Genomic DNA, 22,507 nt, shown 5'->3' on the forward strand with positions numbered 1-22,507 from the left:
ATCCCATGAATCCTATGCCCATGTTATCATAGCTATGGGAGCTAGTTATATTTTTGTAAACTACAATCTGACAGTCATCATCATCCGTTTATTTTGTGCCTACACTGTAAATCACTATGCTAGGTGCTACTAGGCACAAAAAAATGATATTAAAAATGTTTTTGCACTCAAACATGTACAAATGCAAAGACATATAAGAAAAGATCTGCGGCCGGGCGTGGTGGCTCATGCCTGTAATCCCAACACTTTGGGAGGCTGAAGAGGGTGGATCACCTGAGATCAGGAGTTTGGGACCAGCCTGGCCAACATGGTGAAACCCCGTCTCTACTAAAAATACAAAAATCACCTGGGCGTGGTGGTACACCTTTAATCCCAGCTACTCCGGAGGCTGAGGTGGGAGAATTGCTTGAACCTGGGAGGTGGAGGCTGCAGTGAGCCAAGATTGCACCACTGCACTCTAGCCTAGGCAACAGAGCGAGACCCCGTCTCAAAAAAAAAAAAAAAAAAAAGGAAAAGATCTGCGTCCCCAAGAGCATGTGATCTAATTGGAGATAGAGGGTATTGTTTATGAAAAGATAAGTAAAGGTATAACATGGTAACATGATCATGACCAGTTTGGAATGATACAGAATAGGGTTCAGAGAGGAATTCCCAAGAGGAAAAGATAACTGAGGTTTGGTGGTCAACGAGGAAGCCTTCAGACATAGAATGAAATTTCACTGGAGATTAAAGAGGCCTCAAGGGTTTTTCGTGTCATTTAATTTATTTTGCAGTTAAGGAAATGAAGGCCTTAGCATTAGTGCCAAAGGCTACTACTATTGCCTTAAGATTTTTTTATATTGTTGATATTATAATTTGGTGTATGAGATCTTGGGCTAGAAATTAGAAAACATACACTCTATTTCTAATATTGCTTCTTAATAAGGTTATTTAAATTTTCTATGCCTTGGTTTCCTTTTACTTTTAATAAAATCATATTTGGGTTTTCAATTCTTCAAAAGGAAATTTTAATTCTACATAATTATTTAAATTATAAAAAGCATTTTTACTCTGGTCATATTTTCCCTTTGGTTTGTACTTTCTAATACTGAAGTTATAATAGGAAAATGAAAAGAAAAAAATGCAATACAAAGTAAAAAAAATTGCTATTTTTCCCCTGAATTATTTTATAATACATTCCATAGTGAAAAACCAAAAATGAGTATGTATCAATAAATATGCTGTAACTAAAAGGCCCTGAGAAAATATAATGCATCATTATCATTTTTAACCACCACCACAGCAAAACAACAATAGCAGCAATAATTTACTGAACAACTATGTTGCAAGCATTTATGCCCAGTGCTTTACATATATTAATGCATTTAATCATTTTAATACGTAATATGGTAGGCATATTATTACCTCCAGTTTATAGATGAGAGACGTGAGGCTCACAGATTTAACTAGATTGCCCATGGTCACACAGCTAGTAAGTGGTGGAGTTGAGGTTTCAAGCCAGATATCACTGACTTCAAAGCCCATGTATGCTCTCTCTACTAGCTACTATGCTTTGCTTAGCTACCATCTATTAAGACTTTATTATATTCATTGTATTAATTTTGCAACTTTTCAGTCAGTTTAAAAATTTGCAAAATAAAAAATTACAGGGACAAAAAAGACCACTATTATACAGGTATCTTAATGTATTATGAGCCAAGTTTCTCTAGTGTATATATCTAGGAGTAGAATTGCTGAGTCATAAGGTATGTATACGTATCTTCAATTGTAGTACTTCAATACAGTGAACTATTCCTAAGTATGTAACATTATACACTTTCTACCAAGTTCCTGTTGTTCCATATCCTCATCAACAGTTGGTATTAGCAGTCTTTTTATTTTTAGCTAATCTGATGGAAATGAGGTAGAATCTCATTATGGTTTAATTCTCTTTGATTATTAAAGAAGTTGGGAACTCTTTTTATGATTACTACCTATTTTTACCTCCTATTCTATGAAGAGCCTATTTAAATTATTTTGCCTGTTTTTCTCAGATTGGATTGTCTTGTATTGATTTCAGAATCTGTACATATTCTAGATGCTAATATTTTGTCAATTACATGTAGGGCATATATTGTCTTATTGTATGGCTGTCTTCTATTTATATTATCTTTTGATAAAGATAAGTACTTAATTTTATGAATCAGATATATAACTTCTGATAACAGATTATTGTATCATAGAAGAAATCTTTCAATACCCTGCAGTTATGAAGGTGCACGTGTGTGTGTGTGTGTGTGTGCACATATATGGATACATACATATAGCTAGACACACACACATATGCATATACAAAATGTGTGTGTGTGTGCACTTTGAAGTTTTATCTTTACTCTTCACATTTAGGTCTGTATCCATCTGGAGTTTTTTTGCATATGGTGTGAGATAAGCATCTAATTTCTTCTTTTTTTCCTATATGAATATCTGATTATTCTAGCACCATTTATTGAAAAGACTGTCTCTTCCCACTGCTTTGAAATTCCATCGCCATCATAAATCAAGGATCCCTCTATGAAGAATCTGGTAAGGGTCTGGTCTTTCAATTCTGACTCATTAGTCTATCTGTCTGTCACTGTGTCAGTATCACATTGCTTTTTAAAAATATGTCTTGGAACCTGCTAAAGTGAGGCTTTCCACCTTCTTTTTCTTCAAGAGTACTTTATCCATCCTTGGCCCTTTATACATATCAATATATTTTAGAATCATCTTGTCAAGTCCCAAGAGAAAAAAAAACCCTGTTCATTTTTTGCTTCTTCTTTTTAGATCAGATTAGAAGCTGCAATTGCTGGTTGGGGTTGCTGACTGAGATCACACTGCATCTATAGATTGTTTCGGGGAGAACTGACATCTTTATAATATTGAGTCCTCCAATCCAGGAAGCCACAAGCCATGTTAAGTCTTTTTTATACCTAATGCTAGCTCCTGAGAGATAATCTACTTTTGATATGTGAGTGCCAAGGTTACTTAAATTTGGCACTTCCTTTTCCCCAAGTATTCCAAATCCTACAAATATAGTCTATTTTCCTCTCAACTCCTAAGATGATAGCCCTAAAATAGAATGCTACATCATAGCTCCATGGTCCAGAATTGTGCTTGATCCAGGAACTGAAGAGGAAACCCAAATGATCTGTGGCTCTGAGGATATGAAAAACATCTTTCAGGTAATTGAGAACAAATATAATCTTACACTCAAAATCACAAACACACACATAAAAGGCTTTCAAGTGATGAAATCCCCAAATCATAATCTAGAAACAATATTTTTAAAATAATTCCTACTTGAGAATTGAGAGAGAGAGAGAAGTTAGCATAGAATGAGTACCTATTAGCGAGGCTTCCTCCAGGACCTAGGGACCCTAACCAGCTCTGGATTCCTGATATGGGAATAAGCAAAGGAATTTTCAGTGCAGTAAGAAATGATTAATGGGCTTTAGGGACTGATTGATGAAGAGAGAAAGCAAAGCAGAAAAACAAACTCTGAAGTTAATAAATGGAAAGGAAAAAAATACCATCCTGAAATACTTGACCTAGGAAGATAAGGGACTGTTTATGGTAATGTAAAGGGTTATAAAGACTAGGAATTTTAAGTTGAAAATAATAGGAATATTTTCACATATATTCCTCCATCTTCAAACTCAGAAATTATTCCCCAGGAGAAATGGAGAAAACAAATTCTAGAGAAAACTAGAAGAGAAAAGCACCAGAGAAGAGACTGTGGGAAAAAAGTATTGTGACCAGTGGGAATGGGCTAGAAATGATCTAATACATCTTTTCCATTCTCTAGTTCCTGGGATTCTGTACATTAGTGCAGAGGGAATGATATTATCAAGCAATGAGACCAACGAGAAGTGTTTTGTTCAATTTTCAAGGCGCTGTTAAAAAAATACACCCTCTAATTGTGAACTGGATACCTGGTCTTAAAAATATACAGAGAGCATCCTGCTCTTCTGCAGTGAGTTTATGTTCCCGTCTGTTCCCTCTGCAGGAGTCAGCAGGCGGCCTGACGGCATGGCAGGGGAGACATGCCAGGTACCATGAAATCATGGGGTTGGAATGTGGAGTTTGGGTGGTGGGAGGATGGGGGTTCTGTGTTCAAAAGCACTAGAGTTAGAAAAGAATGAAAACGAAAGGAGCTTGGGCTTCCCATGGGTTTGGACAGGAGACAAACCACAAAGAAAACAGCTTCTAGCCTAGCCCACAGGCATTCATTCAAGGGGAAGCCTGGAGCATCAACCTACAATTCCATCACAGTATGCAGAGGATTAAAAAAGAAGCATGTTAGAAAGTAGGTCTTCATTTCATTTCAGGCATATTTCCCTGGTAAATGCCACTTCCAGCCTATACATTTATTGGCTCGTTTTTATAACAGAACCAGCAGTGCCAAATCCCTGGGGAGCTTCAGCTCTAGGATTTGACATATACTAGAAGAGAGGGTGGGTATTCAAATCAAAGGTAGAGCATACTTATCATTTTGACAGACATAGCTGAAACTATTCCTGTTGTAAGGTACTGAGCACATCCAAAATGTGTAATTTCCTTAATTTTCTTACTGTACTCAAAAGCAATTGAAAATTCCCAAGTTATTAATTATGGCAAAAGAATTTTTGTGATTAGGAGAGCTTCTGTCTTTAATTTCAAGTGAATAAGATCCATCAAAAGAAGGCTGCCTACTAGCTTTGAAACACTTTCAGCTTCAGTACAGTGGTGAGAAATAGACTTCAACTAAAGATTTCAAGACTCTTCTTACAAAGTCCTGCTTGTATCCAGCTGTAACAGCAATTGTTCATTCATCACACTTGTTTTAACTACAGTCAAAGGTAAACCACAAACTTGGCTCAATGGCCACACTATGTCTTATTGGTTACATAAATGGCATTTTATCACAGATTGTAATAAAAAAGTATTCAATAACATTACCAGGTAATTGGGATGAAAATCTCTTTCTATAAGTCTATTTATTCTTCTAATTGTATATAAATTTTAAAATATTGTTTAAAGCTGTCACTCCTTAGCTCTGTTAGTGTTTCTCAATTCTATCATCTACATTGCCCTACTATTTCAATCCTACATTCCTGAAATTATCTTCAACATTTTCTTGAAAATGCCTCTATTGGCAATTAAGGGTTGAAGAGCTGAAACAGAGAAGACCCGGCGTGACACTGGTGCTCCTCTGAAGGTTTGGCCATGCCTCAGCATTGTTCTGCCATAGTCAGCTCTTTCCTCCGGAAAGCACTGGAGAGTCCAGGTCTGTTAAGAAATGCTCACTCAGCACCAAGAAAAATGGGTTCATCATTTCTAAGCATCTGCTTAGAAATAAAACCAGATGCTCAGACCTAGGAATCAATAGAGTAAATATTAATTCAGTATAAGAGAAAGAAGGTCCTACATCACCTCCAAATAAATAATTGTTGGCCTACAATTAAAACTGAAGGAAAAATATTTTTAAAAAGAAAGAAAAAGGAGTGACTAACCAATTAGACTGTGAGCTCCTTAAGGGCATAAATGATAAGCACTTAATATGTATTGTTAGTTCAGTAAAAGAGTTTAAAAGGAATCAACTTAATTCTTAAAAATATTCCCCACAGGCTTATTTAAGCCATTTTCAAATTTTAAGAGTTACATATCTATTTTCCTTACACGTGCTGTACCTACCATCCTTCTATCATGTGATGGAATGCTTTTGCAGATGTATTTTCCTTCTTGTGATGAAATTTAGCTATCAGAAACATGCCCTGGCCCTTTCATGTACTTCATCTCATGTAGTGAAGGTAGGAATCATAGGCATCATTTTCTAGGGAAGGACACTGCTAAGTTAAATAACCTGCATAAAGTCACAGGCAGGTGAGTCAGATCTGGATCTGAGCTCTTGCCACTGGACTCCAAATTCTATATTCCTTCCATCACACTGAACTGAATGCAATTTAGAACTTCTTGGCTTCAAGCATCCCACTCCCACCCAACCCCTCTCCCCAACACACTTCTCAGAAGGGGAAAGTATACCATGGAGATGTTAATGAAAAGGCCAAGGGCACACAACTAGTGGCACAGCTGGAGCCACAATTCAGAACTCCAGTGCTCTGGCCACCACACCACATAATGTTCTTCCCCAGGTGCCATGTTTTGAAGCTGTGACCCCCTCAAAATTCAAATTGAAAATCCCCACCGTGGTAGTATTAAAAGGCAGGGCCTTTTAGAAAGTGATTAAGTCATGAGGGTTCTGTCTCATGGATGGATTAATGCCCTTATAAAAGAGGCTTCAGGCTGGGGTGTGGTGGCTCACACCTGCAATCCCAGCAATTTGGGAGGCCAAGGCAGGTGGATCACTTGAGGTCAGGAGTTTGAGACCAACCTGGCCAAAACGGTGAAACCCCGTCTCTACTAAAAATACAAAAATTAGCCAGGCGCAGTGGTGGATGTCTGTAATCCCAGCTACTCGGGAGGCTGAGGCAGGAGAATCACTTGAACCCGGGAGGCAGAGGTTGCAGTGAGATGAGATAGCGCCATTGCACTCCAGCCTGGGTGACAGAGCGCTACTCCATCTCCAAAAAAGAAAAGAAAAGAAAGGAAAGATTTAGAGAAAGTATACACTGTTTTGTCCTTCCACCCCCTCTACCATGTAAGGACCCAGCATTCCTCCTTGCTGGAGGATGCAGCAACAAGGCACCATCTTGAAAACAGAGAGCGGCCCTCACCACACACCAAGGCTGGTGCCTCGCTCTTGAACTTCCTAGCCTCCAGAACTGTAAGAAATAAGTATCTGTTCTTCATAAATTACCCAGTCTGTAGTATTTTGTTATAGCAGCACGAGTGAACTAAGACACCAGGTTTTTAATTTTATACTGTTCTTTTCTTCCGTAGTTATTTCTTTTGTACCTAAACATCTCTTTGGGCTATTTTCTTCAGGTCTTTTTTTCTGTCTCCCCAGCAGGAAGAAATGATAAAATGTAAAGTCATGACACTTTGGTTCCCAGGAAGGATTACATCATCACCTCAGGGCAGCTAATCTATATTTAAATGCAAAGGTTATACGTAAGTAAAGAATAAGGAGGCAAGTCTTTTTTTGTCTTAGAAGCTTAAAACTAAATTAACAATTATCTAAACATGACATAAATAATTAGAAAATTAAATGTAGTGCAAAATATTTTAATTCCTAATAACACTACTTGCTAAACCAAATCAGCAAGTGTCATATTCTTGCCATAACATACTAACTAACACAGCATATTATTATCTTGAACAGGACAGTAAGTACAGGTAATAGATCAAGAAGCACTACAATTTTAAAAGTACAAAAAATGATATAAAATGTTTAAAAAATTTAGTTTTTCCTCATAAGTTTTTTTTTTGTTTTTTTTTTTTTTGTTTTTTTTTGAGACAGAGTGTCTCTCTGTTGCCCAGGCTGGAGTACTGTGGACGATCAGAGCTCACTGCAGCCTCAAACTCCTAGGCTCAAGCAGTCCACCCACCCTCCCAAGTAGCTGGGACTAGACGCACACACAACTATGTCGGCTAATTTTTTTTTTTGGTATAATTCTATTTATATGAAATATCCAGAATAGGCAAACCCATAAACAGGAAGTCAGTTGGTGGTTGCTAGGGATGGGGAGGAGGGAGGAAATGGAGAGTTCTTGTTTAATGGGTACAGGGTTTCATTTTGGGATGATAAAAAATGTTTTGGAACTAGACAGAGGCGATGGTTACACAACATTGTGGATGTTTAGTACCAAATGTCACTGAATTGTTCCCTTTAAAATGGTTAACTTTATGTTATGTGAATTTCACCTCAATACAAATAAATAATAAATACATTGCAAGGAAAAAATTTGGAAAGAGGCCTATCAAACAAAAAAGTTGTAATGAAAAAGAAAATACATTAAACATTTTTTTAAACAGGAGGTTTTGGGCATGGAGCTGGTTGATCTTAAAAATCCTATCCCATTCATTCACATCAAGCTGTCCAAACCTAGTAACTGGAAAGGTCCCACGATGCTGAGCTCTAAACATCAAACACAAAACTAGAATTCTAGAATTATCTGGTATTTTCCCTTTCCTGAAAATTCCATCTTCAATTGGGTCTACAGGTTCAAGAGCCATATTTATGAATCAACATTCAGGGCACGTACTCTGGTTCAGGGACAATGAATGGTACGAAGAATATCCAGGATATGTAGCTGCAGCCCTCTCAATGACTCTAATACTCAAGGGGTTAAAAGAATCCAGCCCCAGGAGTTTTAGATACAAAAATAGTAACAATCCAACTGAATTTGACTGCATTTAAAAAACATAATTATTTCCAAATCTACCGAGCAGCTGAACAGTCTTCAGTGACGCCTACAGTCACTGGAATTCAAAGACTCCTGCTCCCGGCAGCGCTGGGTCCTTTTATGCCTATGGGATTTATCTCGGCTCCTACCTCTACTTCTATGACTACGCCCTTCAGAACGCCCGTTGTACAGGCTAGAAAGTGTGCCTGAGCTCCGCCCTCTGTCCTTATCCCTGGTCTTTTCTTCTCTTGCCTCCCTCCTGCTTGAGGACCTGTGCTCGTGCTTGGGTTTCTCATTCTTCAGCTCCCTCTCTCGGTTCTCTGCCCAACCAGAGTAGGCAGTCCTGGCCTTGGGGAGCTTCCGCCCCTCCCTAGGCACTGACTTCTGAGCTCTCTCCTAGTTCTTGCTGCTGTGCTTCTTAGGGCCAGGGTCGTCCTCTTCCTTTACTGTCTTGCTTCTGGGTGACGAAGAGGATGGTTGCTCTGCCTGTACCTCCCAGTCAGTTGTCTCTTTTTCTTTTTTTCCTTTTTGTCTTTTTTTGCGCTTTTTTGTTGGTTTTTCATCTTCAGAGCTCTCAGACAAACTTGGTGAGGGGGTACGAGCCCCACAGCCCTTCTCCTGGAGCTCTTTGGTCACATCATCCATTTCTTCTGAGTCCTTAGGAACGCAATAGTTAGACACATGATCCACTCGGATAGTTCTTCCTTTGATCTTGATCCCATTAAAATTGTCAATGGCCAGAATTGTGCTCCTCTGGTCTTCATAGCAGAGGAAACAGAATCCTTTGGATTTCCCAGTCTTCTTGTCCCACATGAGATTAATGTTAACAATCTCCCCATACTGTGAGAACACACAGATGATGTCCCCTTCAGTCAGCTCATAAGGAAGCCCTCCCAGGAAGATCCAGGCACTGTCCTTGTACTCGGAGTGCCAGGACACCTTATCGGCCACCCCAAGCTGGACCTCTCGCTCATTCAGCTCATTGATCAGCTTCACCTTAGTTAAAGGGTTCATCTCCATGGGCCCAAACTCAGTGTTCAGGTATCAGTGCCCAGGCAAGGCAGTGTGGCACATACCCTGGCTAATTTTTTAAATTTCTCGTAGAGGCAAGGTCTTGCTATCTCGCCCAGATTGGTCTCAAACTCCTAGCCTTAAGTGATCCTCTTGCCTTGGCCTCCCAAAGTTCTGGGATGACAGGTGTGAGCAATTGCACCCAGCCTTCATAAGAAAATTCTAACATTGATTTTCAAGTGTTCATTCTGGGGGTATATGATATTTTCATTATCTCTTGTGGCCAACTAAAGGCTTATCATACCAACAATTATCACTGCTCACACATCCACATTGACACCTGCCTGATTCCTCTCTTCAGCTGATTATCTGAGAACATTTATCCTTTGGCCAGCAGCTGAGATATGTGGCTACCCACACCAAGTCGTCAGACTGTTACTAAACATGCGAGGATTAATTACACTGGTTTTAATACTTTTCTAACTGTGTACCCTTTTTCAAATATAATATTCTTAGATGTGCCTAATAAGTGGAATTGTCCAAAGAAAAGCTTGAGAGGTGGATGGATAATAGCAGAGTCAGTGGGGGAGCTCTGGTGGGTCCCTGACTGCTCTTTTGACCTCACCCCAGTCAAGCACAAAGGGGGCTTCTCAGAGCACAGTCTGAAAACCGATTTCAGACATTTTCAAAGTATTAATATTTTGTTGAAATTGAAACTGTCTTCCTCAGGGTATTGGGGAATATACAGGAGAAGAAAGATACTAAAATATGGGATAGAGGTGCAAATATCACATATGCTGACTTAGCATAACTCTTCTCATTTCTTCCTCTGAAACAAGACTCTGACTTTGTGGGGTGGTCAATGCCCTTCCCAGTCATTCTCCAATCACACCACCTGGGGAACTCAGCTGACTACTTGCCTTTCTTCTGTAGAGTACTCCCCTCTGCATTCACACTCTTCCACCATCCTAGAATGCCCTTTAACCTCTTTTCTGCATGGGGAACTCTCCTTGGTCATTAAGCCCTAACAATCTCTCACTGATTCTGAGACTCTTAAACATGCTTCTTCCTCCTACCAAACACACCCACACCTGGTCCATGCTCCACCACACACACCATCAATGTCTCTCTTTCTCTCTCTCACTCAGAAGAACAGATGCCTCCTTCATCAATTCTTCATTATTGCACATATCACATCGATAACTTGGTAAATATTTTTTTATTTGCTCCATAGATATATTTTCCCACCTAGAATATGAGCTCTTCTAGGGCAGGGACTATCTTTTCCTTCTTTATATACCCAGTAAATAGCACAGTGCCGGGTATGTTGTGGTCCCCTAATAAATGTTAACTGAATCATGACAAATCCTTTCTCCCATACTTTAGTTCCAAATATAAAGGGTAAAATAACTATAAAGAAAATAAGTCAAATGTTTCAGTTGCAGGCAAATGTTAAACAAGTTACGTTCTAGGAGTTTGTTTAAAAATTGGTTCTTTGAAACTCAGAAATTGGGTTCTTTAAATGGGAAGCAGACCATCAAAGTCTCTCTGAGCCTACAATATTCTTGAAGAATGGTTTTAATAGCATGATTTCAGCTGTACCTAACCAGCATCCATAAAATTGTTTCTGTGGGAAAGTGGAATCCGAGGTCCATTTTGGACACCAGAAATCTATTCAGTGGTGGCTTTGATTTTGTATTAGAAAGGACTTAAGGGGAGCAATTATGCATGCAGAGGAGGCTGTATTTGCATATACAGTAAATTCTTTTTAGTTAGATTGTATGATTACTTTGAGGTGGAGTAACAGGTTAAACATCCTCATGCATTAATTGCCTTTCTTATTGATATTGTACGGACTGTCAGAGGCAGCAGCCCTGGCCACCGCTGGTGGAAAAGTAAAGAGCAGAAAGAAGTGAGAGGAAGGGATTAGAACAGAGGCTCTCAAAGTGCGTTTCCAGTACCAGAAGTAGCATCATGGCTTGGGAACTTGTTAAAAATGCAGTCTTGGGTTCCAACCCAGACCTACTAAATCAGGAATTCTAAGAGTGGGGCTTATCCCAGAAGAAATGAGAATATTTATGCGACCCGGGCTTTAACAAGCCTCTTCAGTGATTCTGATGTATGCTAAAGTTTGAGCGAGGTTTTTGGGCAACAATAATCTATTCTTAAAATTCACTTCAACTGCAGAAAATGAGGTACAGATAAAAACATTATGAATGAAAAAGAGAAGGTCCTTTCTAAGCCAACAGTTCTCAATCTTGGCTGCACTGCAATGACTTGGGAGCTTTAAAAAATACTGATGCCTGGGCACCACCCCCAGAGATTCTGATTTAATCAGTCTGGGATTTGGCATGAGCAATGGGAGTTTTAAAAGCTCCCCAGGTGATTCTAACATGAAGCCATGAATGAGAAACCACTGTTCTAAGCCAACTGCTACATAATTATCTTCCAAAGCTGCCAACCTGCTAGGAAACACTGAAACACACACACACAAATAAAAGGACTAAAAATGTGAAGAGTAAGTTCACTTGCTAGTAATTTACATTTCAAGGTAATGAAATCTCTAATGCAATGATTTAATCATGTATAGGCAGAGGCCCCTTTGGCTCCCAGCAGTTTGGATATTACATGCGGCAGCCACGAAGGACAGAAGATTATGACGCTGTGGTCGTACCCTCTATGCTGGTGAGAGAAGACACCTGTGACAACAAGTAGGCATGCTATCTTCGATGGCTAGGTAGACTTACTTGGCAAAGTCCAATTCCATAAATCTCTATGGCTCAGGGATTCAGAAAGCATATATAGCCTGGACATCACCAAGGAAGTAATACCACTGAGGAGTGTTCAACATCAGTAATGGATTGGAGACAAAATTATCTCTGCATAGAGATACTGTTTTTACCCATGTCCCTGCTTGGCAAACTCCCTACTTCCTTCTGATCTTTCCTACCAGAAAGTCTGGATTCAACACTCGAGCACTGTAAGTGGGTCTCATGGTTAGCTCAGTTGGTTGGCCAAGACCTGGACTAATATCATGTGGCCTTGGCTAAGTGAAGCTGAGATGCCAGTAATTCTTATATATAATGTATGATATAATTCCCTGACTATCTCAAGTGTTCTGAACCTTTGAGAGACAGTGTGAATTTCTTACAAAGTACCCACAATCCAAACAGGAAAACACATTTCTAAAGTTAGTTTCCTGGCATAAAATAGTTTACAAAAAAGGGATTTTTTTTGACTGTTATTTCACCTCTTCCAAGAGCAAATAAGTCTCATGTTCCAGCTAATCATGGCTCCCTTTCTCATCCAACCTGTAGACTGATATAAGACTACAGGGTGTTCCAACCACATTTGCATCATCAGACCCTTCTGTCAGCTCAGGTTGTTAACTCAGCCTTATAGTAAGTTAGAAGAATGACAAAACCAAGCACTAAAATATGATTGTGATAACTAGCTTGGTTATAAACCATGGCTGAGAAGCAGAATCTAGTGCCACACTGCCGGGATTCAAGACTTTGCCCAGTTACTTATGTGGCTTTGAACATGTACAAAATAGGGATAATAATAGTACCTATCTCAGAGGGTGGTTAGGAGGACTGTGACAAGTTTATTAGTATAACCCTGGCACAGAATAAGCTCTCAGTAATCTAACCATATCTGGAGATCAAAATTTTATTTTATTTTGACCCAACCATTCAATGTATGGAAATCTGTCCTATAGAAATACTCACACAAGAATGTAAGAAGATCTGGTGTTCCCCCTGATTATTTAATTACAAAAGAATTATACTGGTACATATACACCATGAAATTCTATGCAGCCATAGGAAGGAATGAGATCATATCCTTTGCAGGGACATAGATGGAGTTGGAAGACATGATTCTCAGCAAACTAACCCAGGAACAGAAAACCAAATACCACATGTTCTCACTTGTAAGTGGGAGCTGAATGATGAGAACACATGGACACATGGTGGGGAACACCACACACTGAGGCCTGTCAGGTTGGAGAGGGAGAGCATCAGGAAGAATAGCTAATGGATGCTGGGCTTAATACTTAGGTGACAGGATGATCTGTGTAGCAAACCACCGTGGCACACATTTACCTATGTAACAACTCTGTATATCCTGCACATGTAGCCTTGAACTTTAAAGTTGAAAAAAAAAAAAAAGAATTATAAGCAACTAATGTCCATCACTCGGGGAAATACTAAATAAGTTATAGTTTTCTTTTTATATAATGAAATACTATGGAATAGATATGAAGGTAGGTCCTGTTAAGTACTGAGAATTGGCACAGGGTGGAGGTGAGGAGCCCAAATCTAGAGTCAGACATGTGAGTCCAGTGCCAGCCTTCTTGTGCACCGGCTGTGCTTCCTTGTACAAATCACGGAACTTCCTTAGCTGTGAAATGGGAGGAATGACAGTACTCCCCTGAAGGTTCTATATAGACATTTGTTAAATAGATAAATGCTGACAAGGAAGACAGCCTACATACCTAACTTACTAGTGGTTATACAAGGAAATGGGAGTAATGACTTCCTTTTTGACTTTTTGTATTGTTTAACTTTTTAAAAAACGCATGTCATTTTTCTGTCACCAAATTTTAAAAATAAGCCTGGGCCAGATGCAGTGGCTCACACTCGTAATGCCAATACTTTGGGAGGCCGATGTGGGAGGATCACTTGAGCCAGGAGATTGAAATCAGCCTGGTCAACATAGGGAGATCCTGTCTCTACCAGAAAAAAAATAAAAATAAATAAATAAATACAGGAAAATTAGCCAGGCATGCTAGCACATGCCTGTAGTACCAGCTACTCAGGAGGCTGAGGTGGGAGAATTGCTTGAGCCTGGACATTGAGGCTGCAGTGAGCAATGATTGTGCCACCATACTCCAGCCTGGGCAACAGAGCAAGATCCTGTCTCAAAAGAAAAATCGGCCTAGTTTTTCGGCATATGGTGGTCTGATTGAATTAGTTGATATGTAACTAAAAGAGTCTCATACTAACAGGAATGTTGGTTATTACCATTTTCATTTTAAATAATGGGAAATTAAGACAGACAATGTTAAATGATTTATTAAGTTCAGATATTAAGTAATTTGTAAAATGAAACTAAAATAGAAACAATGTAGTGTAATCTAAAGGACTTGAGTTTTGAGGATCAGACAGTGCTAGGTTCAAAATCCTTCTATGCCTCCTAGCACCTTTTGCAAATTATGTAACCTCTCTGAAACTCAGTTTTATTATTTGGACAACGAGGTTAATGGTAATAATAGCTAACATTTATTGAGTGCTTACTAAATGGGAAGCATTATAGCAAGAGCTATAAATGTATTATCTCATTTGATCCTCATAAAAACTCTGAGGTACTTGTTTCACAAGGATGAAGGAACTGAGGCACAGAAGGGTTAAATGAGTGGTCCATACCTAGTAAATAGCGGAGCCACAACTTGAACCCAGGTCGATTAACTTCAGCCATATGTACTTCAGAGGGAGATTATGAGAAGATAGCAAGGCACTCAAGAAATTATTTGTTTTACCCCTTTGATTCACTGAATGTATGGCCTAAAATTTTAATTTTATGTTACAATAAACTTCTAAGGGGTGTGTGATTCTCTTACACTGCTCATGCTAAAGATAACTGACTGCTTGATATACTTGTTTCATTGAGAAGTGGTGGCCCATACCAGGGCAGGTGACAAGGACAGTGGTTCTTATTCATCTGGGCAGCAGCTTCAGTGCTAATTCTAAACACAGGTGGTGAGAGAGACAGCCAACAGGAAGGGGGAAGGAATCACTGCTGACATGTGCAACTGGGAAGATTGATGGTTTCCCTCTCTCTTTTTCCCCAATGTGTCGGCCTGGGAGCAGAGATGTAGAAGCCGCTGTGCTGAGGACAGTAAAATACACAGCACAGTGTCTGCCTGGCTGCAACACTGATTAATGAGACCAAAATGACACAGAAAACAGGCAGTGCTTCGGAAGGATAATTCACAGGCATTTCTTTATTTAATCATTTCAACAAAAGCAGTTCCCATAAACTGCCCAGTTTGAACTAGAATCTAGAATTCCCCGTGGTTAGAGCAACACAGGGGTGTTTTTGGTGGGATGCATGGATCAAAGAGTGAGAATATAAAGAGAGTTTGTAATGAAGTAAATTCACTAATGACTAGCTGGGTACAAACTTAGGAATTCCTCTACTTTCTCTGACTGACCAAAACATTCACAAAGTTCCAGGTAAGATAGTTATTTGCCTACCTAACTTAATGTAGGGATGATATGAGAATACGTTATCACAAGGAATTGCACCCTGTTAAAGCACTCTTGCTTTCCAAGACTAGTAGCCAGCGTCACCAATTCTTCATGTTTTACCATAGCTGCATAATGTATACATTTAAAATGACATTATCTTTATTAAGGAAATTAATCTAAAAATTAATTAACATCAAATATTATTTTTAGTACTTACTATCACCTGTCTTACTTCCCACGAGCAGCTCTTCAAACTTAATACTATATCCCAAACTAAATCTGTTGACCCATGACCTTCAGGTCAACTCTCCCCGATTCTGCACTGTATTCTCAATTCTGGCTAATGATACAACCATCTACCTAGTCTCCTAACCTTAAGATTCATCCCCAACTCTTTCCTTTCCCTTACCAGATTCTGTTGGTTCAAATCCTGCCTCCTCCAATTACTAGCTATGTGATCTTTGGCAAGTATTTGTGCCTCAGTTTCATCACCTGAAATAAAAATTTTAATAGTACTGATTTATAGGAGAATTGCAAGAATTAAACAAATTAATACATAAAAAGTGTTTAGATTGGTGCCTGGCACATAGAAAATGCTTAATATTAGCTATCTTCATCATCTAATCAATTACTAAATCATCAGGGATGTTTCTCAATACAATTTCATTTCTCCATCTCCATCAATGTAGTCTAAACCACAATCATCTCACCTGTGCTGTTTCAATAGCTTTTTTCTGAGTTTTTTAATCTTCTACACTATTACCTGAACTATCATTTAAAAGTAATGAATCTCCACTGATTCGTCGTTTTTCACAGAATCAAATCCAAACCCTTAATTTAGTGTATAAAATCCTTCATAATCTGACTTCAAATATATGTAGATTACTTAGGCATAGTAAGGGCAATCATCCCCATGAATCGACATTAATTAAACAAGTGAGAAGTCTTATGAGAAATATAGAGTTCAAGTTTTACATTTAACATTTTAAAACATGCTATTTTTCATTGATTACCCTAACACTAGAGTAAGTATCATATTCACCGAAAAATCACTGAGTAATCTTTAGGATCTATAATTTAAAGCCTAAAACATAAAAAAAACTACATGCCATTTTTCTAGTGTACTTCCATTGCTTGGTGTAGTAGGTTGAATTATGTCCCTCCAAAATTCATGTCTACCTAGAACTTCAGAATGTAACCTTATTTGGAAATAGGATCTTCGCAGATATAATCAGTTAAGATGAGGTCATACTAGATTATAGTGGGCTCTAAATACAATGACTTGTGTCCTTAAAAGAAGAGAAGACACACAGACACATAGAGGGAAAAGGGCCACATGACAATGGAGGCAGAGATTGGAGTGATACAGCTACAATTCAAGAAAATCCCAAGGATTGCGAAGAGCCACCAGCGGCTAGGAAGAGACAAGGAAGGGTTCTTCCTTAGAGTCTTAAGAAGCATGCCCTGCCAACACCTCAGTGTCAGACTGCTAGCCTCCAGAACTGTGAAAGAATACATTTCTGTTCTTTTAGGCCACCCAGTTTGTGGTACTTTGTTATGGCAGACTTAGAAAACTATTAATAGCACACTTGACTAATGTCTTAAATTGATAAAGGTAAGTAAGGTCAGTTGTTCAGGATCTGTAATCTGGTTACTATTTCTGTCAGAAATTCACATCCAGGACACTGGCCTTCTCTTCCAAGACAGTGCAAGCCCTGGGGCAATGCAGAATAGAATAAAAGTGTTCTGCACGGGTTGTGGTGACTGACCAAACCACAACTGTATGTAGGTAGTAGTGCTGAGAGGCAGGAAGCATTATTACATAGACCATGTCCAATAAACAAACAGCCATCAACTAAGGGGCTATAATCATAGATGAAGTTGCTGTTACTTTGTTCTGGGATCAAAGTTCTAGGATCACATTTGCATTGATTCCATAAAATTACTGCACATAGTTGACTTTGTTCCATTTATTTCTTCCATTTAAACAGTAGCTCTGAAATTTTCATTATGCTGTAATCTCTCAGAAAAATGTAAATTTAAACTTAGCAAATATTTATTTCCTTTGGTAAAAAAAAATATTGATTGTATACCATTTTCCAGATGAAGCAGTATGGCATGCACTATTTCAACTTCCATGATCAATTATTGCTCTCCAAAAGGACTTTTTTTTCCCCCTTTGAAATCTTGAGATTGTTTTTTGGCATAATTACCCCAGCCCAAACGGTTTTGAGATATGTGTTTTTTTTTTTTTTAAATAAGCAGTAAACTATTTCTTTTACTTTAAAAAAACAAGTAAACATGTCTTTAAATTTTCTTTGAAGTTCTTTACAAAAACTTCTAAAAAATAAATGTTATTGTATATATTTAAGGTATACAGCATGATGTTATGGGATATATACAGATACCAAAAAGGTTACTATAGTGAAGTAAATTAATATATCCATCATCCCACATAGTTATCAATTTCTTTTGTTTTTATGTCAAAAGCAGCTAAATTCTTATTTAATATCAATCCCAAATACAGTACAATTTTATTACCTATAGTCCTCATGTTGTATTTAGATCTCTAGACTTGTTCATCCTACATATCTGCTACTTTGCATCCTCTGAGCTAAATCTCTCCATTTCCTCCTTTACAAAGAATTCTTGTATGTAATAAATAACTTTAGGAGAAAAAAAGAGAGAGAAATTCAAATTTGCAAACCAGTATCATCAGCCAATCATTAATTCACCATCCCTCTTTATGTTTAAAAGATTATCTCAATAATCTCTGGAAGCTCTGAATGACAGCCTATAAGGTTAGGGAACAAATAGTCCTATATAGATTAATTTTCTTTTGGAGGTTTTTTTAATGATCGATTCCAAATATACAGTATAGGGAAGGTGAAATGAGTAAGAAAAAAATCATATTTAATTCCCTGTTAACACTGAGCTATATTATTCAAAATGTGTTTCAAAATACTTAACCAGATCACCAAATCTCAGTCACTACCTTAGTTTAAATATTCACTAAGAAAATAGTCAAGCAACAGAAATCCATTGTGAGACACCATCTAGAGAGAAAGCTACACTGCTATATATAATTTATTAACTTAGTAGTTTAGTCTCTCAATATTTAGCAAGTTTGTTTAAAAATTACCATTCCCATTGGTTTATAGTGACATTAATATAAATCCATAATTTCAAAGTCAACATTCCTTTCACTGTGAACAAAAGACTTCTTTTTTTTTGAGGTGGAGTCTCACTCTGTCACCCATGCTGGAGTGCAGTGGCGATCTCGGCTCACTGCAACCTCCACACCGCCTGCCACCCCTGGGTTCATGGGATTCTCCTGCCTCAGCCTCCCAAGTAGCTGGGATTACAGGCGCCTGCCACTGCGCCCGGCTAATTTTTGTATTTTTAGTAGAGACAGGGTTTCACCATCTTGGCCAGGCTGGTCTGGAACTCCTGACCTCATGATCCACCTGCCTCGGCCTCCCAAAGTGCTGGGATTACAGGAGCAAGCCACTGCACCCAGCCAGTAGTCCAATATATTTCTGACATACCACATAGCTTCCTGCATGTCATATCTTTGAGCCTCTTATACAAGTTGTAAAGAAACTGGCAATCTATATAGAGATGCAGAGAGGATGTTATCAAGGAAGTGTCAGTATTGGGGGGCACTGAAGAGTTTTTAGTTTCTCAAACTCACTGGTAAACCTTAGAATTTGACACAATCGAGTACTTAGTTCTTCCTCTAAATTTTTACCGTCACATTGAATCTTCCACTCATGTTTAGTGGCACCATCATGGTTCTAATTTGCACTTGCTCTGTGTGTGTCTCTGTGTCTGTGTATGTTTATAAAATAACTACACTCCTAGTCAGTTGTCTTATTGTGCCTAATAAAATTCAAGGACATTTCTTTAATTAAGAGAGCCTTTCCTTTCCTGATTGCTTACATAAATTGATGACAATTTAAAAATTGTTATTAAGTTAGCTTATAATGTATTGTTTAATATACTGAGGAAACATGTATTTCAATTGTAAAGTAATGCAGCAACAAAGTTTTGTTTCTCTAATGTCAATTATATCATTTGGAATATGAGCATTCTTGTAGTAATCAATTGTAAATGTAAAGGTCAAAATAATGTTCTCCTTTATATTTTATTTTGCTTTTCTAACAACTCTAACAAGTTGACTTTATTCACCAGCGAAATATTTACCATATTCCTTTTGCAGTAAACAATACACTTTCAATTCTGATTTTATTTTTATATATTTTATATCTTTAGATGGGTATATTCTACTTTTGCAAATATGCTTTAAGTCAATAAATTATAATTTTTCAATAGCTTCACCATAAAATCAACACTCACACTCAAACTGTAATAATTTTAAATGCAATTTACTTATGAGTTTTTGAGACTCCTCCTTCCCCAACTGGAAATTTTTAAATGTTGTACATAATTATTCTCTATACTACATTTTAGTAGATAAAATAATTAGCATGAATAGAATATGGCTTTTTATACTATATACATATGTATTGAAATATTAAATTGTACCCCATAAATATGTACAATTACAATGTTTCCATTTAAAAAATCAAATAGTGCTCTCATTTTTGACAATTTCAAACACGTGGTTTGAAAATGTATCTTCAAAGTGCATTACTTTTCATCTACTTAGATGACAAATTACTGTACCATGAAAAGTTATTAATGATAAAATACCTGGTACCACACGTGATACCATTGCTTGCCTCAACTGGTAAACTCCTGGACATTTTTGGGAAAAATAACACAGACTTTTGTTTTGCTGTTACTATCAAATAATTATAAGGTAACTGTAAATGCTCATGTCTGGACCATCAAACAGTAAAGGACAGTGAGAAATGTATGTACCAAGTGGAACAGAGCTGTTTTGTGTGGACAGGTGGAACCCCAGCTGGGTAAAAACAATGCTATTGAAATGTCATCAGTCGAGTTATAATGAAGTGATTTTCTTTGTTTATTTTCTATCTTGATGAGAAATGTGTGATTTTTAAAAATACTGTAGCAGAAAAAATAGCCCAATTACCGATCAGATATTTTATATAACAAAGTATTTTTCAATTTCTCTCATATTTCTGACAATTTTAACTTTTTTGCTGACCTCCCACCCCACTGGCACTACTGGGTTAATAAGAATCAAGTCTACTTTTTCAGCCTTTTTCTTCTACCATTCCCCTCCATGAATTGTATACTTCTTTTACTTCCATACTCTTGCTAACTTCCAAGACTTTGCACTTGCAATTCTCTCTGCCTGGAATCCCTTTCTTGACCTAACAAATTTCAATATATCTTTTAAGACCTGGTGCAGCTGTTACCACATTTGTGGAGCACTCTCCAAATCCCCAGGACAAGATGAGTCACTTGCTCCTGTAAGCAACTACATTGCTTTGTCCTCCCTCTATTATAGCACATAGTTGTACTGTAACTTACTTTTCCTACATGTCCACTACCCTCGCCAGCCAGTGAAATCCTCGAGGGAAAGAACCATGCTGTTATCCCTAACACCAACAGAGCGGGGATTCAATATATGCATATGAATGAAGTAGAAATGAATACTACATGAGGCTTATAGAATGCAGGAGCTGAAGTCTCGTCTTAAATCCCATGACACTCAGAGTCCCCATGATGGATGAAGATAGAGGCAGGCCATTTCCCAAGATGAGTAGGGAAAATTTTCAAATTATCCCTTCTCAGACTGCCTATCCCAGCTGGCCATCTTTCAGGTAACAATACCTACAACCATCAGAACAGTAATCTCAGCACTTTGGGAGGCTGAGGCGGGCATATCACAAGGTCAGGAGTTCGAGACCAGCCTGGCCAATATGGTGAAACCCCGTCTCTACTAAAAATACAAAAATTAGCCGAGCATGGTGGCACATGCCTGTAGTCCCAGCTACTTGGGAGGCTGAGGCAGAAGAATCGCTTGAACCCAGGAGGTGGAGGTTGCAGTGAGCCAAGATCGTGCCACTGCACTCCAACCAGGGCAGCAGAGCGAGACACCGTCTTAAAACAAAACAAAACAACCCCTAATACATTAAATTTAATAAAATACTCTTAGAATAATAAGTGCTTAAAAGCTACCTCATAAACTCTTTATAAAGTTCCTCAACTCTCCTTAGAGTGCAAGTAATCTCACTTTAAAGTTCAGAGTAGATGTTATGTGATAATTTCCTGATATTTATTTTATTTTATTACTATTTTTCTTTTGAGACAGAGTTTAGCTCTTGTTGCCCAGGCTGGAGTGCAATGGCACGATCTCGGCTCACTGCAACCTCTGCCCCCTGGGTTCAAGCGATTCTCCTGCCTCAGCCACCCGAGTCGCTAGCATTACAGGCGCCCGCCATCACGCCCAGCTAATTTTTGTTATTTTTCGTGGAGACGAGGTTTTCCCATGTTGGCCAGACTGGTCTCGAACTCCTGACCTCAGGTGATCCACCTGCCTTGGCCTTCCAAAGTGCTGGGATTACAGGCGTGAGCCACCATGCCCGGGCTTTATTATTATTTTTTAAGACAGAGTCTCGCTCTGTCACCCAGGCTGGAGTGCAATGGCGTGATCTCAGCTCACTGCAACCTCCACCTCCTGGATTCAAGTGATTCTCCTGCCTCAGCCTTCCGAGTAGTTGGGATTACAGGCGCATGCCACCATGCCCGGATAATTTTTGTATTTTTAGTAGAAACGTGGTTTTACCATGTTCGCCAGGCTGGTCTTGAAGTCCCGACCTCAGGTGATCCACCCACCTCAGCCTCCCAAAGTGCTGGGATTACAGGCGTGAGCCACCATTCCCGGCCCTGATATTTATTTTAACAATGTTCTGTGAAAGAGGCATTCACAAGTATATAGGGAAATTCAGTATAAATTCAGTTTGATTTTTGACTAGTTTTGCCCTTAGCTAGAGTATACAT

General features: G+C 38.5%; 2 protein-coding genes across 12 annotated transcripts in view; both read right to left on the bottom strand.

Moving 5' to 3' along the window:
* WARS2 (tryptophanyl tRNA synthetase 2, mitochondrial) overlaps window positions 1-22,507 on the bottom strand; it is a 133,782-nt gene that overhangs the window by 69,771 nt on the left and 41,504 nt on the right. For 2 of the 11 annotated variants that reach the window (XR_010152730.1, XM_063798074.1), the window contains exon 1: window positions 5,692-5,904. The exons of 7 other annotated variants lie outside the window; for them this stretch is intronic. Coding sequence is in view for 2 of the 4 variants with exons in the window: in XM_063798074.1 (XP_063654144.1) it covers window positions 5,692-5,694 (3 nt within the window). In the remaining 2 variants the exon portion in view is untranslated. Of the gene's footprint in view, window positions 1-5,691; window positions 5,916-22,507 lie in introns of those variants that run through there. 2 more of the 11 variants (XR_010152728.1, XM_016924788.3) reach the window with 2 other exon arrangements.
* On the bottom strand, window positions 7,445-17,811 carry LOC129144248 (RNA-binding motif protein, X-linked 2-like). Its single transcript, XM_063798089.1, has one exon. It carries the CDS (start codon window positions 9,321-9,323, stop codon window positions 8,700-8,702), a length of 624 nt encoding a protein of 207 aa, XP_063654159.1. The 5' UTR covers window positions 9,324-17,811; the 3' UTR covers window positions 7,445-8,699.

The sequence above is a fragment of the Pan troglodytes genome, chromosome 1, assembly GCF_028858775.2.
Source record: "Pan troglodytes isolate AG18354 chromosome 1, NHGRI_mPanTro3-v2.0_pri, whole genome shotgun sequence".
Taxonomy (NCBI): Eukaryota; Metazoa; Chordata; class Mammalia; order Primates; family Hominidae; genus Pan; species Pan troglodytes.